At 49.2% G+C, this 14,943-nt stretch overlaps 1 protein-coding gene across 1 annotated transcript in view; it reads right to left on the bottom strand.

Annotated features, from left to right (window-relative positions):
- The window catches only part of TET3 (tet methylcytosine dioxygenase 3), a 93,511-nt gene that overhangs the window by 39,005 nt on the left and 39,563 nt on the right, over positions 1-14,943 (bottom strand). The window contains exon 4 of the mRNA XM_054701742.1: positions 722-2,852. Coding sequence (XP_054557717.1) covers positions 722-2,852 — 2,131 coding nt within the window. The remainder of the gene's footprint in view (positions 1-721; positions 2,853-14,943) is intronic.

The raw sequence follows: 14,943 nt of genomic DNA, 5'->3' as shown, positions 1-14,943 counted from the left end.
ACCCACAGTCAAGCACCCCGTTTTGTATCGGGGTTGCTCTACAACAAAGGCAGAAGCCTAAGTTGTCCTCACTGCCATATGCCTTCCTCCCTCAAACCCACTCACTCTCAGTCCAGGCCCTTGTTATTCCTTGCCTGGCTCATGACAACACCTTTCCTACAGGCTTCCCCAACATCTCTCTTCCTAGCACATGCCAGGAAAGCCTTCAGAAGCATGAGGGAAGGTTCTTCAGAAGCACAAGGTCATGAGCTCACTATTGCCCACAAGATCAAGTCAAACTCCTTTGTTGACTCTGCAGGGTCTCGCCCCCACTCGTCTCCAAGCCACCTTCTGCTCATCCCACACGCACCCCACCCGATTGTTCCCTCCAGACCCAAAGCAGTCCAAGCAAGTCCCACCCTCTCAGAGCCACCAAGGTGCCCTCTTCCCAGCTTGTCACCTTTCCATCTGGTATCTCTGCAAGCACAAGCACTACCTCCCACAGGAAGGCCCCCATGAGGCCTTCACCTCACTTAGTGCAACAAAGCGCCAGTCAGTGACATGCCACACACAACATGGCATCCCAAGCAGTTTCCTCCAATGTCTTTCCCACTGGCCTGTGAGCTCATTTGTGTCCCCAGGCCCCAGTGAGGTGGTTGGCAAACAGTCAATGTTTGCACAAAGACAGAGCCTAGAAACCCAAGCCTGCCTTTGCCCTCCCCTGCCACCCAGGCAGACTTACCGACACAATCGCAGGTGGGGAACTCAGCCTGGGCTCTCTTGGCAGGTGTGTCCAGCAGACTCTTGGTGGGTGTATCCAGGTACTTGAGAGGTGACTCCAGGAAGCCACTGAGTGTGGGTGTGAGTGGGTTCTCAGCCTTGGTGGGTGTGGCCTCCTGGCCTCCCTCCTCTGAATGGAAGCAGGTGGTTGAGAGCACAGTCACAGCCCCCGAAGACTCAATCTTGATTTGCTTAGGGGAGCGGGTGGCAAAAGGGCTCTCAGGGGCTGGGAGACAAGTTGGCTGGTTCTCAGAGTCCTGAATGGGCACAGATGGAGGGCCAGGAAGTCCAAAGCTGTCCCCAAATTCAGCCTCAAACTGTCGGATGAGCTCTTCCAACTTGTCATCGGCAGGGGGAAGAGGGCCGGTGGAGCCTGGCTGCAGAGTTGCCATGGGGCTGGGGGACCTCATTTCCTGAGTAGGGGGCAGCAGGCTGTCCCCGGAGGGACTAGGTGCAAATAGCGCAAGAGAAGGTTCTGGGGGCAGGGGGACAGCAGGGGCTTGTGAGGCGGGGGGGAGGGGAGCAGGTGGGTGTGCCTGTGCATCCTCAGAGGCTGGAGGCCTCAGCCCTTCCAGGACAATCTGCCGCAGCGGCAGGAAGAGAGGCTGTGTTTCCCGTGGCCTGGACTTCTTGATCTGAATGGGCTTCCGGACACTAGGCTTAATCCCAGGGGTGGCTTTCTCAGTTCCCAAGGGACCTCCCGATGGCACCAGGGGTTTCTTCTTCTTCTCCTTGGGTGGTCTGTCTGGAGGCCGTGGGGCAGGTGAGCTTGATGGTGCCCACCAGCCAGGAGCAGGAGGGTCCGAGGGAGGGGGAAAGGAGGCGTCATGAGCCTGTTCCAAGAAGAGACTGCGCTTATGGTGGAGGTGCTGCTGCAGGGCGGTCTGGGCCTTCTGGTGGGCGCTGGGTTCTGGGGCTGGTGTGGGAGCCTCCCTCTGGAGAACTGGAGATGGGGATGGAGAGGAAGAGGGCGCCTCCACCTTGATCTTGGGCTTTGTGGGTAGGGCCTCTGGCCGCTTAAATACTGACTGGATGTAATCACTGGCACTGCCCAATAACTGCTCCAGTTCAGCCATAGGGTCAGGGCTTGGGCGAGGCATGGACCAAGAGCTCCGGGGAGTTGCTGGTGGGGTGTCTGTGCCCCAGGCTCCAGGAAACTCTGTTCTAGGAGTGGCTGGAGGGAAGGCAGGACTCTCAGGAGCAAAGGAGGGGTGCTCTTCAGGGGGAGCCACAGGCCAGGAGGGGGGCCGGAGGTAGGACTGGGGAGATCTAAAAGGAGCAGGAGGGGACAAGGCCTCGGGAAGGGGGCAAGAAGCCTGGGAGGTGGAGTGAGAAGGCTGGGGGAGGGCAGAGGAGAGCTGTGTGAGTGCCTCAATGGCGATGGCGGTCTGCAAGCTGATGTTTTTTTCCTTGGCGATACTCAGGGCACTCTGAGACAGGGGCAGGCCCTCTGAGGGAGGTATCTGGGGGACATCATTGCTGAGGAGAGGCCTGGGACTTGGTGCTGGGAGGCCAGCCTCACCAGGAGGCAGAGTGGCTGGGAGTCTGGGCTGCTCCTGCCCTCCCTCCACAACCACAGACTTGATCTTCCCCTCCAGCCACTCGAGGTAGTCAGGGCACTCTGGGCCATCGCAGTTGCAGTTGGGTGGTTTCATGCCATGCCGTGCAAGGGCCAGGGCTGTCTGCAGCGTGTCAAGGTCTTCGCTGCCTGCAGAGCAGCCCTCGGGCCCTGGCCGGGGTCCCCTGCTGTTGTTTCCAGCCTCGCGACTCATCTCACGATTGAAGGTTTCATAGAGCCGGGTGCTAAGGGCCCCATAGGAGGACACAGCTTCGGCCACAGCCGAAAAGGCCACCAGATCGTGGGCATCTTCCAGGCGAGCAGTGTGAGCTGGGCCCGGGGCAGCGTCCCAGTCGGGCTTCTGGTCTACTCGCCAAGGACCTCCAGCCCTCAGCAGACTGGGTCCAGCGGGTTCTCTAGCACCATTGACCGGCGCCCCTGAGGTGCTTAGCTGCCGTGCGTCCCCATGGTACACTGGCCCTGAGTCCATCTGACCTGGAACAGGTCCATCAACTGGGCTGAGCTCTGAGCCTGTCTGGAGAGAGGGAGAGGGAGGGAGGGAGGGAGGGAGAGAGAGAGAGAGAGAGAGAAGGAGGGAGAGGAGGAGAGAGGGAGGGAGGGAAGGAGGGAAAGAGAGAAAGAGGGGTGGGGAAAGAGATGGGGATGGGGGGAGGGAGAAGATGAGCCATGATATTTTAGAGTATCCGCCCTGCTTCACACCACTCAGACGCACACCTTTAACCCCGCTTTTCTTGCACCCCTGTCTCTGACACAGCTTCCCAGTTCTTCTTTCCCAGCCAGCTTCATCTCACGATGAATGGAAATGGAAAGCAGATTTTTAAGAGCTCCTGAGGCAGAACTCTGAATGTTGCTAATACCTTTCTGGAGTCTCAGATCACTCATGCTGACAGGGTGCCCCGAAACCAAACATTTGTTAAAGACACACAACTATGCAGATTTTGTTTTTGTCAGGAAGAATAAAAGTTAATCAGGCACACTATATAACAAAGCGTGCATATGGTGGGGACAGGAACAAGAAGCTCTGATTAACAATTTCAGCCTGGCTATCAGCATTGCTTCTCAATGGGAAGAAACCCGCGGTTCTTTTTTCTGTCTGTTCCTGTTCTCACTTAAGCCGGGCTGAGCTCAGAGAGCTGGCTACAAGATGACATTTGCACTTCCAGTCGCAAGCCTGAGGGAAACACTGATGATCTGACACAGCATGTACTTAGCCCCTTGCTGAGCTAATCATGCCAATGACCATGAGCTGCTGCTTGGAAGTAGAGCCAGGCCTCTCCCCAAGTCCAAGAATCACCACCACACACTTGATGTCCACCAAAGCCCACAGGAGGGGTGGGCACAGAGTGAGGGGACCAGGTGGGTCCCATCCCAGCAAGTTAAAAGCTTACCCCAAAACGCAATTTAGTTTGCAAAATTCATCCTTCCATAAAAGAATGCTCTTCCTTGCAGCAGTATGTCAATGAAAACACATAGAAGGAACGACAGATTAGGAAACTCATCGGTGGATGCCACGATTAGCAGGTGAAAGCTTGATAAGGCACAAGACAGATATCTCAAAACAATTCAAAAATTACTCAATTACAAAGTTATCAGCAAGATTGGGACAAACCATCATCATGTGCTTCTTGATCTAATACATCAAGAATATATAACATCACTCACATAAAATTCCAATCAAAATGTGTAACCTGATCCCACGCCTAGTACCTACCCCCAAAATGCAAAAACACCAGTGCAAAGGGATATATGTATGCCTATGTTAACTGCAGCAGTATTTATAACAGCAAAGTCATGGACACAACCAAAGTGACAGGTGAGTAAGAAGATGTAGTATATATACACAATGGAATACTACACAGCTATAAAAAAGTTGAAACCTCACCAATTGTGACAACATGAATGGAACTGAAAAGGGCTATGCTAAATGAAATAAGTCACGAGAAATTAACTAATTAACTAATACCAGATGAGCTCCCTCATAAGTGGATTATAGAGAAAGTAAATGAGAAAAAAAAAAAACTAAACCAAAACAAATCTTATAGATGGAAGCTGTCAGAGTGGGAGAGGGAGTGGACTCAATGGACTATGATGGAGTGCCACAGGGCTTTGGGGTGGATGTGGTGTTGTAACAAACATCAGCATAACACCGATCCCCCCAATGATACACAATGTTGTAAACCATTGGTTACCTCAATAAAAATAGTTTCTTCTTAACTTAGAATGAGGTACTGTCTATGGTTATGCAAAAGAATACCCCAGTCCTTAGGACACCCACTCACTGAAGTAGTTAGAGGTGGAAGGACACAGTATCTCCAACTTAATCTCACAAAGTTCAGGGGAAAATTACATAATATATAAAGGCAGAGAAACTCTTAAAGTGAATACGGCAAAATGTAAATAATTTAGGTATAGGGGAGACCAGGAAACTAATCTTTTAACTTTTAAGTTTTTTTTTTTTAAAGATTTATTTTTATTTATTTATACAAGCACTGGGTACAGTCAGAAGCGCGGGAGGGTGAGAGAATTCACCAGAGCCAGAGCAGGGAGCAGAGCAGGCAGAAGGACCGAAGTACACTGCTGAGGGGAGCAGCGGGCGGCAGGAGAGGTCTGCGTGCCATGTGGGACCCTCCTCCCGTGGCCGGGGAGCAGCCGGGAATCGAACCGGCGCTGCAGAGGCTGCGGGCAGCTTTGCAACCCAGCGCTCAATCACTGTGCCACCGGGGAGGCCCTAACTTTTAAGTTTTAAAATTCTATCAAAATAAAAAGTTAAAAAAGAAATTAGTCCCTCGGGTAAATATAGTGTTTCAGGCAGAAGTGGACTGTTAAACGGTTATCAGTTTGGAATCAGCCTTGACCAGCCAGGGGCTCTGCCGCATCCCTGTCACCGCGCCACGCCTGGCCACACAGGCCCTCGTGCTTTCCAACCTGCTCTCTGAAGCGTGCACATGCAACTCTCACTGCCTGGAGTGGCCTTTCCAGGCTCCTAGAGAGGCTACTCTGGCTTATCCTTCAAGCATCAGCTCAGTGGCCCCTCCTTCCTGACCTAGTTGGCAGAATTACTTGTGGCTCCTTCCCCTGGTTCCCAAGGCACCTTGTACATACTTATATCAGCACTTACCACGTGCCACTACTAGTGTTTGTTCAAGCAGCCACCTCCCCCACCAGATAGTAGCGCCTTCAGGACTCTGTGACCTCTGTGACTCCTGCCCACACTGCTGCAGCGCCATGCTCTCCGCCCAAGGAAGGGGCTCCCGTGCCCCATGCCCCCCTCCCCCTTTCTAGAGCCTGCTGGAAGACGACCTTTCACATCTAGGAGCTAAGAGCCGCCACCTTTCTTCTAGGAATGTGGTATTCCCTTCCTTCCTTCTTAGAAACCTAAACTAGCATGGCCTCTTCCAAAATCTGAAGAGGTCAAATTTTACATGCATATGTATAAGAGACAGAAAGAGCAATCGTAACAGGAAGAAACAGGAAAGAGAAGCTCACATAAATGGATTTACAAAAAACGTTGTCAGGAAGACTAATGTTGCGCGAGCTGAGGCAGCCCCAAAATGGTCAAGACAACGAAAAGGATTTAGAAAGTTATTTTGGGATTTAAAAAGTTCTTTAGTTTGCAAAAGTTATTTTGCCTCCCTGGTGGCACATGGGGTTAAGTCTCAGCACTATGAAGCTATCCCCAGCCAGGGAGCTGATCCACATGGCGAAGAGACCTCTCCTGTCTTGCCCGCTGCTCCCCTCAGCAGTGTATTCAGTAGATCCACCTTTCTGTGCCCCACTGTGTCTCTGGTGAATCCTCTCACCCCACCCCACCCCCACACCTCTGGCCTACACCCCAGCTCTTGTATGCATAAATAAAATAAATCTTAAAAAAAAAAAAAAAGTTATTTTTGGTGTGTGAATAAGAATAGGGAAGGGCGAGGCAGACTCTTGTGCTTCTGAATTCCAAGAGAAGGAAAATGCTCTTTGGACCAAAAAGAGAAGAAAGGGAAGGGTAGAAACAGAAATGAGGGAAGTGAAGCCAGGATGGGTGGAGGAGATTTTAAGAAACTTTGTATTTCCGTTTTCTAGCCAGGAGATGCCACTGATAATTTCCTTAGCACCTGTGGGTGATCCTGGGGAATCCTGCCAGCAGGAGGAGATGCCAATGGGCAAGAAAAGGTCAGAACCCCAAGTGGGGAGTACAAGACCACAGGAGCCAGGCAAGCGACCGCCTCTGCTCTGTGGCGCATGGCCTCAGGACTGAGACATGGGGAGACCTCCCTGCCGACAGTCATAGCCTCAGCGGCTACAGGCCAGATCCACCACACATCTGTTTTGTTCGCCTATACAGTGTTAGCTTTTTGCTTGTTTTGCCAACATTAAAAAAAATAAAATGTCATATGAAACCCAGATTTTCTTAAAGGTCTACACTTCTGCCTGGCAACTTTGTCTACAACTGAGCAGCAGCTCACCCCCAGCTTCACCACTCTGCATTGCCTTTTTGAAACTAAAGCCAGGGGCTAGGATTATTTATTAATTGCAGGAATTAACTGTCATTTCGTTCATTTGTGTTACTTGCCAAGCACCTGTAGGCATCTGGGTTCACAAGTTGGGCTGTAAATGCTCAAGTTTCACAAGATCTGTCACGATCCCTTTGAGGGTCAGCTACAGAGAATTATGAGCGGGACAGGCTGGCTTGCCACTGGCTGAATGACCATGCTCAACAGGGACAAGTGCTGAACCAACTTGGGGAAAGGGGTTTTAGTGGTCTGCCACTGGGCTGTGTCCTCATGACTGTCCTGGCCAACAGATTTATAATCCAAATAGCAAAGGCACATTTATCAAGTAGGCAGATGTTGGAAATAGGAGGGGTAAAGCTGGTGAGTGACAGGACCAGGTGCCAAAAGGTAAACAGAGGGGGTAGAGGAAAAAAAAATCCAACAAGGTGAATAGGGTCCTATGCTGAGGCCCCAAACCACAGCTGTCAATTTAAAATAGAAGCAGCACATAACAGTGCAGCAGTGTGCCCAAAAATGTCTTTGGAATAAGAATTTAAAAAAAAAACAACTGTTGGTACACGCAGTATGATGTGATCTGACAGCTTCAAAGACTCTTAAAACCCAGGATTCTGTCAAACTTCTTCACTGCAATCCACAATAAGAAATACATTTTACTCTGTGATCCACTATGTACTTACATACATGACAAGTTTGCAAAACAGTGTTCCCTGTCTCCATACATGAATCCCTTCCTTCCTTCTCCCATCATTACAGGTTGCAACCTTCTAAGTTGATTTCCTGGTCCTTGGCTGGCCCTGCTCAGACAGTCCCCACTGAGCATGGGCTTCCCTTTGGGACTGTACACTGGCGGGTGGGGTGGGGGCACAAAGAGAGCAAAACCTGAGAGGATCAGGCCCGCTTTGATTTTGAAGAAGACAAAACTCAAGAAGGTCTTTAAACATGGGAAGGTCCACTGCCTGGGAGGACAACTAGATTTACTCCAGTGGCTCTAAAGGGGTGGAATTAGAACTTAGGCTCAATTTAGGGACGTTTCTTAAGAGGCAATTAAAAAAAAAAAACAAAAACCATTGCCCCATCTCTCTGACAATCAGGAGGTATTTTAAAGGAAAAAGCATTTATTTGGCCATTATTGGCAGGGAGGCAGGACAATGCTGGAGGAGGCTGGAGGCTAGTTTAGGCCCTTTCAAAAACCAGCTCTAACATGCTCCAAGTCTACAACTCCCACATCTTCTCAGTTCTCCTTGCCCTCTGGGCTACAGCAAACACAGTCATCAGGACACTCCTCAATGTCTGCTGACCTCCAGCTTAGCAACAACCCCTGGAGCCAGTGACAAGCCCTGAGAGTAATGTTTCCAAAATGGAACTGAATTCCCGCCCCCCCACCTCCAACAGTCCCTTTCCCAACTTTATTTTGGCACGTTTTCTTGCACTCACCCAATGCACCCAGTCACCAGATCCAAACGATTCCAAAGGGGAATGCTCTCTATGCACACACTTTTTAATGGTCTAACCTGCCAGTGGCTTAAGTAACCCTATGTAGCCCCAAGTCTCTTTTCTCACCGCACCCCCACTCCTTTCTCTACACTATGATCTCTAATGCTGATGGCATCTTACCCTCCCTGAAGGCCCCAGCCACCAACTCCAAACTTTTCCTTACATTCATTCTACCCTTGCTCAAGCTTCAGAATTTAAGAAAGACACCTGCATGTATCACACGCTTAGCGTGTGTGCCAGGGGGTGTTCTCCAAAAAGGGCCCTCTTCCCTCCCCTCCCAATGCACTTCTTACCATGTCACTTGAGCTCTTCTCCCACTGAGATGTGAGGCCCACGTTGCCACCCCTGGGATCTGGGCGTACCTGTGACAATGGTGGAACATACCAGTAGCGATATTGCCTTACACACGATATTGCCTACGGTCTCTGCATGTTTCTTTTAGGACACTCACTCTTGGGGCCCAGTCACCATGCTGTGACAACACCCAGAGCACTTGGAGGCCTAAAGTGCCTGGCTGGCAGTACCAGTCAGGAGGGAGAAGTCCTTCAAGGAATCCAAGTTGTTGAGCTACCTTTAGTTTTTGAGCCTTCCCAGCTGAGGCCCCAGACACCAAGGCGAAGAGACAAGACACCCCAGCCATGCACTTTCTGGCTCTGGACTCTCAGACTCCACGCATGCAAAATGACTGCTGTTTTATACCTCTAAGTGTGGGATGGTCTTTTATCCAATAATTGACCAGACTATATATTTCAGGACCATCAAGACGTTTTTAAGGTCAAAGGGGAGAAAGAGACCTATAAACAAACACATCAGTGTGAAAGCAGTGCACAAGAGGCCTGGGACAAGAGCAATGGGTGGGGAGGTCACTTCTATCCCCACAGGTGGACATGTGTGTCACCAAAGTCACATCTCAAAGTAACCTCTGGGATGAGACTGAAAGCCTGGCAGGTGATCTGCAGGTGAAGGAGGGAGAATTCCTGATGGAGGGACTAGAGTACTCTGAGCAGGGAAAGGTGAGTTGCTCCATGCGCCAGGAATAAGGCATGGGGAGGGTGGGTGTGTGGTTCTTCGTGTACACACACGCAACAGGCTGACATTTCAGGGTGGAGGGGAAGGGGGTATTCAGGGGTCCCTGCAGAGCACTGACTGCAGCATTACAGGTTGGAAACCTGAAAACCAGGTAGGAACCAATGCCACTGTCCAGATCAATGATAATAAAGGCCCAAAGTAAAGCCATAGCAGAAAGATGGGAATCAGGTATGGTTACGTGTGGAGCGAAATGATTACATGGAGGGGATGAGACAAGCGAAACTACGTGCCTCTGGACAGTTTTCATCAGTGCTGCCCACCCCAAGGTCTGAACCAGATCCCACTCAGGCACCACCCACAGCCACCTTCAGTTGTGGGGGGAGAGATTTTCCTAAGTATGTAAGAAACAGCGTGAGCTCCCAAGGTGCAAGGCTTCCATCGCACCTTGGAGCCTAGCGGAGAGCATGCAGTGTATTCCTCCCCAGGGTTGGCTGGGAGAAGCCCTCTGCTCTGCGAAGCTTTGGACAGTGAGTTGCTCCTCTACTTGGCACCCGTCACAGTGCGCAGTCAGGCTGCCGGGCACTGTTCAGAAAGCCTTCGCCACCAAGGACTCAACAGGTGAGAGGCGCAGAATGACACTAGCTGTGCCAAGTCTGTGCCAACTGTCAGAGTACCAACGCATCAGAGCCAGACCAGCAACTGAAGGAACCAGAGGCAGGATGGAAGATACGGGCTATTCTCTTGAGACCAGCCCTCACTGACCATACCGACGCAGGGCCACTAAGAAGAGCAAGTAACAAGGGACCTGGGCTATTCTAACGACTGTCAGCGGTTACCCACAAGCTTAGAAGAAAAGTGTCCAAGAAGGTGTTCCCACCTTGGTGAAGTGAGTCAAGTCTGCGGTCAACGCCCACAGAGGCCAGTAGCGCAGAGGCAGGGACAGTCTGGGCACAATCTCTAGAGTGGAATCTCCAAGAATGATTCTCAGGGGACTCCTAGGGAGCAGAGGCTGCTCCCCACCAGCTGGCCAGTAAACCCCACCCAGAGCTTTCCCAAATGCGATGCCACTAGATCAGCTCCCCTGTCCCTCCAACAGCTAGTCAAGGGGCTGCACTTTCCAGCTCCACCCTTTCCCCAGTCTTGGAGTTCAGCAGCCACTTCCAGACAAGGCTCTTTCCTCCCCTCCCCCAAATGGGTGACCCAACTCCCTCTAACACATAGGCTGTGTTTATGGCGTGTTCCAGCTAGAGTGGATCAATTATTCATTTCTTAAGAGGGTTTTCCCCTCCTGGGGTTTATTGATGAAATAATTGTAGGGAAAGAGACTTTTAGGGGAATCCTTTCTGAAGAGGTGCACATCTGCCTGATTTCTGCAGGAGTGTGAGTGTATATGTGTGTACACTGGAGAGCCCATCCGTGTCTGCTTCTCCATATCCAAGCTCTCTCTGTAGACAAGCAAATCTTGGGGGTTTAGGTATAACTTCCCCAGTTGGGTGTGTGCTGGGCAGAGGGTGCTATTGTGTGAGGTGCTGGGAGTCAGCAAGTCCTGGTGGTTACTATGTACATATCAATAAAACATTTTAAAATCTCAAATTTTTTTCTAGTACAAGAAGGACAGACACAGCAGATCTCTCAATGGCTGGAGTGACACTGGGGAAAAGCTGAAATGAGGCCAAATTCCCTGAGGTCATCATATCTGGCAGAAGTACACAATTGAGACTACTCAAACTCTCTGAACCAAAAGAAATTAATGTGGCTTTAGGGAAAGAACAGAAGATGGGAGCTAGGAAAGGTCTCTCTGTAACTGTGATGGCACACTCTTCTGACAGGCTGAGGATCACGCAAATCAAGGCAAGCTGATTTATTTCTTTCAATCATCATAAACTTCTACAAGGTAAAGATTTACCTCCATAGAGGAGGACACAAAACACAGAAAGGTTATGTAAATTTCCAAGATCACACAGCAATTCTGAGCAAGTCATTTTTTAATCATAAAATACTCTTAATCTCACTTCAAGAAATGTTTACAAAATAAGACAATAGAATGGAAATGCTACCTATGCCAAAGATTTTTCCTGAAGCATTAACAGTAAAGAATTAAAAAAACCTACACGTCCCAACAATAGGGGGGGAGGTGTTTTTCAAATGTTATGGTAAATGTTCATGTAAAGAGAATGGAGGTAAACATGAATACTCAATTTCATTAATAATCAGCAAAATACAAAATGAGACCACAGTGAGATCCCATTTTATTTCCAGTATACAGAATTTAAGAGTAAGAATGTTTAGTTCAAATCATGTGTCCACAACTTACAAGCAGTGCTACCCTGAGAAGGTAATTAATCTCTCTGTGCCTCATTTCATAATCTGTCAGCCTGCTGTTAGTTCATCTCTCCACGCCTTCTTTTCCTCATTTGTAAACTGGGGGTTAATACCAGTTCCTAACCTCACAGGGTTACCATGAGGATTCATATAAAAAAATTAGTACATGAGTAACATTTATAACAGTACCAACACATAGTAAGCACCGTGAATGGGTATTTTAGTTTAATCCCAACTTCTGGTGGGGTTTAGCAGGAACTTTTTGTTTGTTTTTTTTTTTTTTTTTTTTAATAGAGGCATGTTTATTTATTTATTTGTTTGTTTGTTTGTTTTTTGTTTATACATGCACTGGGTACAGTCAGAAGCACGGGAGGGTGAGAGAATTCACCAGAGCCAGAGCGGGGAGCAGAGCAGGCAGAAGGACCGAAGTACACTGCTGAGGGGAGCAGCGGGCGGCAGGAGAGGTCTGCGCGCCATGTGGGACCCTCCTCCAGGGGCGGGAGCAGCCGAGGATCGAACCGGCGCCGCAGAGGCCGCGGGCAGCTTCGCAACCCAGCGCTCAACCGCTGCGCCACCGGGGAGGCCCTAGCAGGAACTTTTTCTTACACACCACTGACAGAGGGCACAACAACAGTAATTCTGGAAAGGTCTGTGGTGCTGCTGTCTTTAATGTGGAGGGTGCTCATAACCCTGCGGTCCTACAATTCCACTGCTAGAGAAACTGCATCAGGAGACATGCACACAGTGTTCGCAGCATTACTCACAAAAACCAAATCATGCAAATATTCTAAGTGCCCACAAAACCACATGGACAATGGGATGGACAATGGAATATTATACAGCGCTGGGAATGAATCTCAGAAACTACAGCGAGTTAAAAAAAAGGGAAAAAGCAAGCCTCAAAAGACTACACAGTCTGCCAATTCTAAAAAGCTCAGGCAAAAATAAATGTATACAAATGTATGTAACAAACTTTTTTTTAAAAAGCAAGGGGGTTTTAAACACAGAATTCTGGAAGTAAGGAAGTGGGGGCAGCATCAAGGGAACACCCAGATTGTCTCAATGATGTTGGCAAGTTGTATGTGGGCAGGGTGAACCTGTGTTTATTATTACGTGTTATCTGTGTAACATGTTAAGACACTGCATATATGTTTCAAATAATATGTAAGCAAAATTAAATGTGTACCTGCTTTTAAAATGATAAAGAATTAAGAATAAATAAAAACCCAGGGGACGGTCTTAAATAAAAAAATGAAACTCCAGAATGTATTTATATTCAAATAGATGCTTTCTGAGGGTTATTTCAGGAAAGATGTTTATTCTATTTGAAGAGGGAGAAAAACTGGATTCCAAATATTTCCCATTTAATTGGGCCTCCCTGGTGGCGCAAGGGGTTTAAGTCTCAGCACTATGAAGCTATCCACAGCCACTGCAGCACAAGTTCGATCCCTGACCGGGGAGGTGACCCACATGGCACCGCAGACCTCTTCTGACTCCCCCACTGCTCCCCTCAGCAGTGTATTTCAGTGGATCTGCCTGTTCTGTTCCCCACTCTTGTCTCTGGTGAATCCTCTCAACCACCACCAACCCCACCTCTGGTCTGTACCCCAGTTCTTGTACGCATAAATAAAATTAATATTAAAAAAAATATTTCCCATTTAAGAATTCAATTCCATTAACACTAAACCTGTGCACACACACCGCTAATGGGAAACATGCAGACATGTGAACAGTGCTTATCTCTAGGTGGCAGAGAACAGAAACAAATTCTTGTCAGTCTCCAGGATGTACTGTAGGCGCAATAATTTTCTTCAGGAGGGGAAAAGTTTAATAACAGTTACCTACAATACACCTGAAACTTCACACAAACTATGCCTGCCTCTGAACAACGACTAGTAGGGAGTTTCTAGGGAGAGGGATTTGTGGATCAGTTTTCTTATTTCTGTTGCTAGAGAGCTGCTTGCGTTACACCTACACACACATACACACATGACATATATGCAGAAAGTAAGAATATTTCTACGGGATGAGCAGCAGTCTGAGAGGGGAGACAAGATCTGATTGAGATGGGGTGCTGAGACTGAAAATTCCCCACCATCAAAAGTTTTCTGTCACTTGCAACGCTCCAACCAAAATTCCAAACTAAGAGCCTGCAATTTTGACTCAGGCAGAGCCTCCCTTCCCCAGCAACTGGCTCCTCCCCTGAAGCCATCCCCGGTCCAGGCAGAACTGAAAGGGTGGTGAGGGGGCAGGGAGCAGGACTGAGGGCTGCTCCGCAGGATCCCCTGCTGGCCTCTAGATTTGAGGCCAGGGGGCTGGGGGCCAGCACTCCTGATGGAAGCCCCTGCCTCAGGCAGCCAGTGGCAGTGGCAGCCAAGCCAGGGGCCAGTTGGGAGAAGAAATGTAGCCGACCACATCTGAGACTTGGCAAAAAAGGAACTGCAGCTACAGGAGAAGTCAACAGCTCATGAGAACCATGTCAGGACTAAGAGTGGCTCCTCAGACAGCAAGAGTCTGACTCTCCTAAGAACGCCCCCCCCCCCCACCTCTAGCAGCAGACCATCCTGGCCTGAAAAGCCTCCATCAGTTTCCAGGTGAGGCTGCTTCTACCTAGAGCTAACCACCCACCTCGTACCCCAAAAGTCTAACACGGCAAGGAAATGAGAAAGCAAACATTGCCAACACCACAGTCCACTGACAAAGAGTCAACCCTGGACTAACGGCCTGTGCACTTTTTCTGAAGAGCGTAACCCACCAGCAGTGCAGGTGTGTTAAAGGGGACTGGGCCAGAGCATGCTGGTGATAGCAGCGCCCAGCTTTGAGTGCTGAGTGCTAAATGCTGGGTTAAGTAAGCACTTTCATGCTGTAAATATGACCTTTCCAATTGTCCCAACAACCCAAATTCATTTTGGTGGATAAGCAATCAAGGCACAGAGATTAACATAACCCAAGGCTCTTAACTAAGGTCTAACACTGGAGATACCAGCATTCTAGTCTAGGAGAATGAGCCCTAACACTTGCAGGAGAATCTCAGTAATTATGGGTTGCTCCCTGAGACACATGTGAAGTAAGTTTTCCCCACTCATTCCTCTCTCAAGGGCTCAAGAGACTGAAATTCTTTTTCATTCAAAGAAAAGGCACTTTAAGTCACCACCCCAAAATCTGGAGGAAAAGTAATTTGGCCTGTGGGCCTTTACCCATCACACAGTGGGCTAGAAAATGGGAAAGGGGAGTCTGCCATTTCAGAACAGCTGCTGCGGC

This window comes from Talpa occidentalis, unplaced genomic scaffold (assembly GCF_014898055.3).
Source record: "Talpa occidentalis isolate TD23 unplaced genomic scaffold, MPIMG_talOcc4v2.1 talOcc4.5, whole genome shotgun sequence".
Classification (NCBI taxonomy): Eukaryota; Metazoa; Chordata; class Mammalia; order Eulipotyphla; family Talpidae; genus Talpa; species Talpa occidentalis.
Note: the sequence above shows the minus strand (reverse complement) of the source record. Positions and strands in the feature narration are given on the sequence as shown.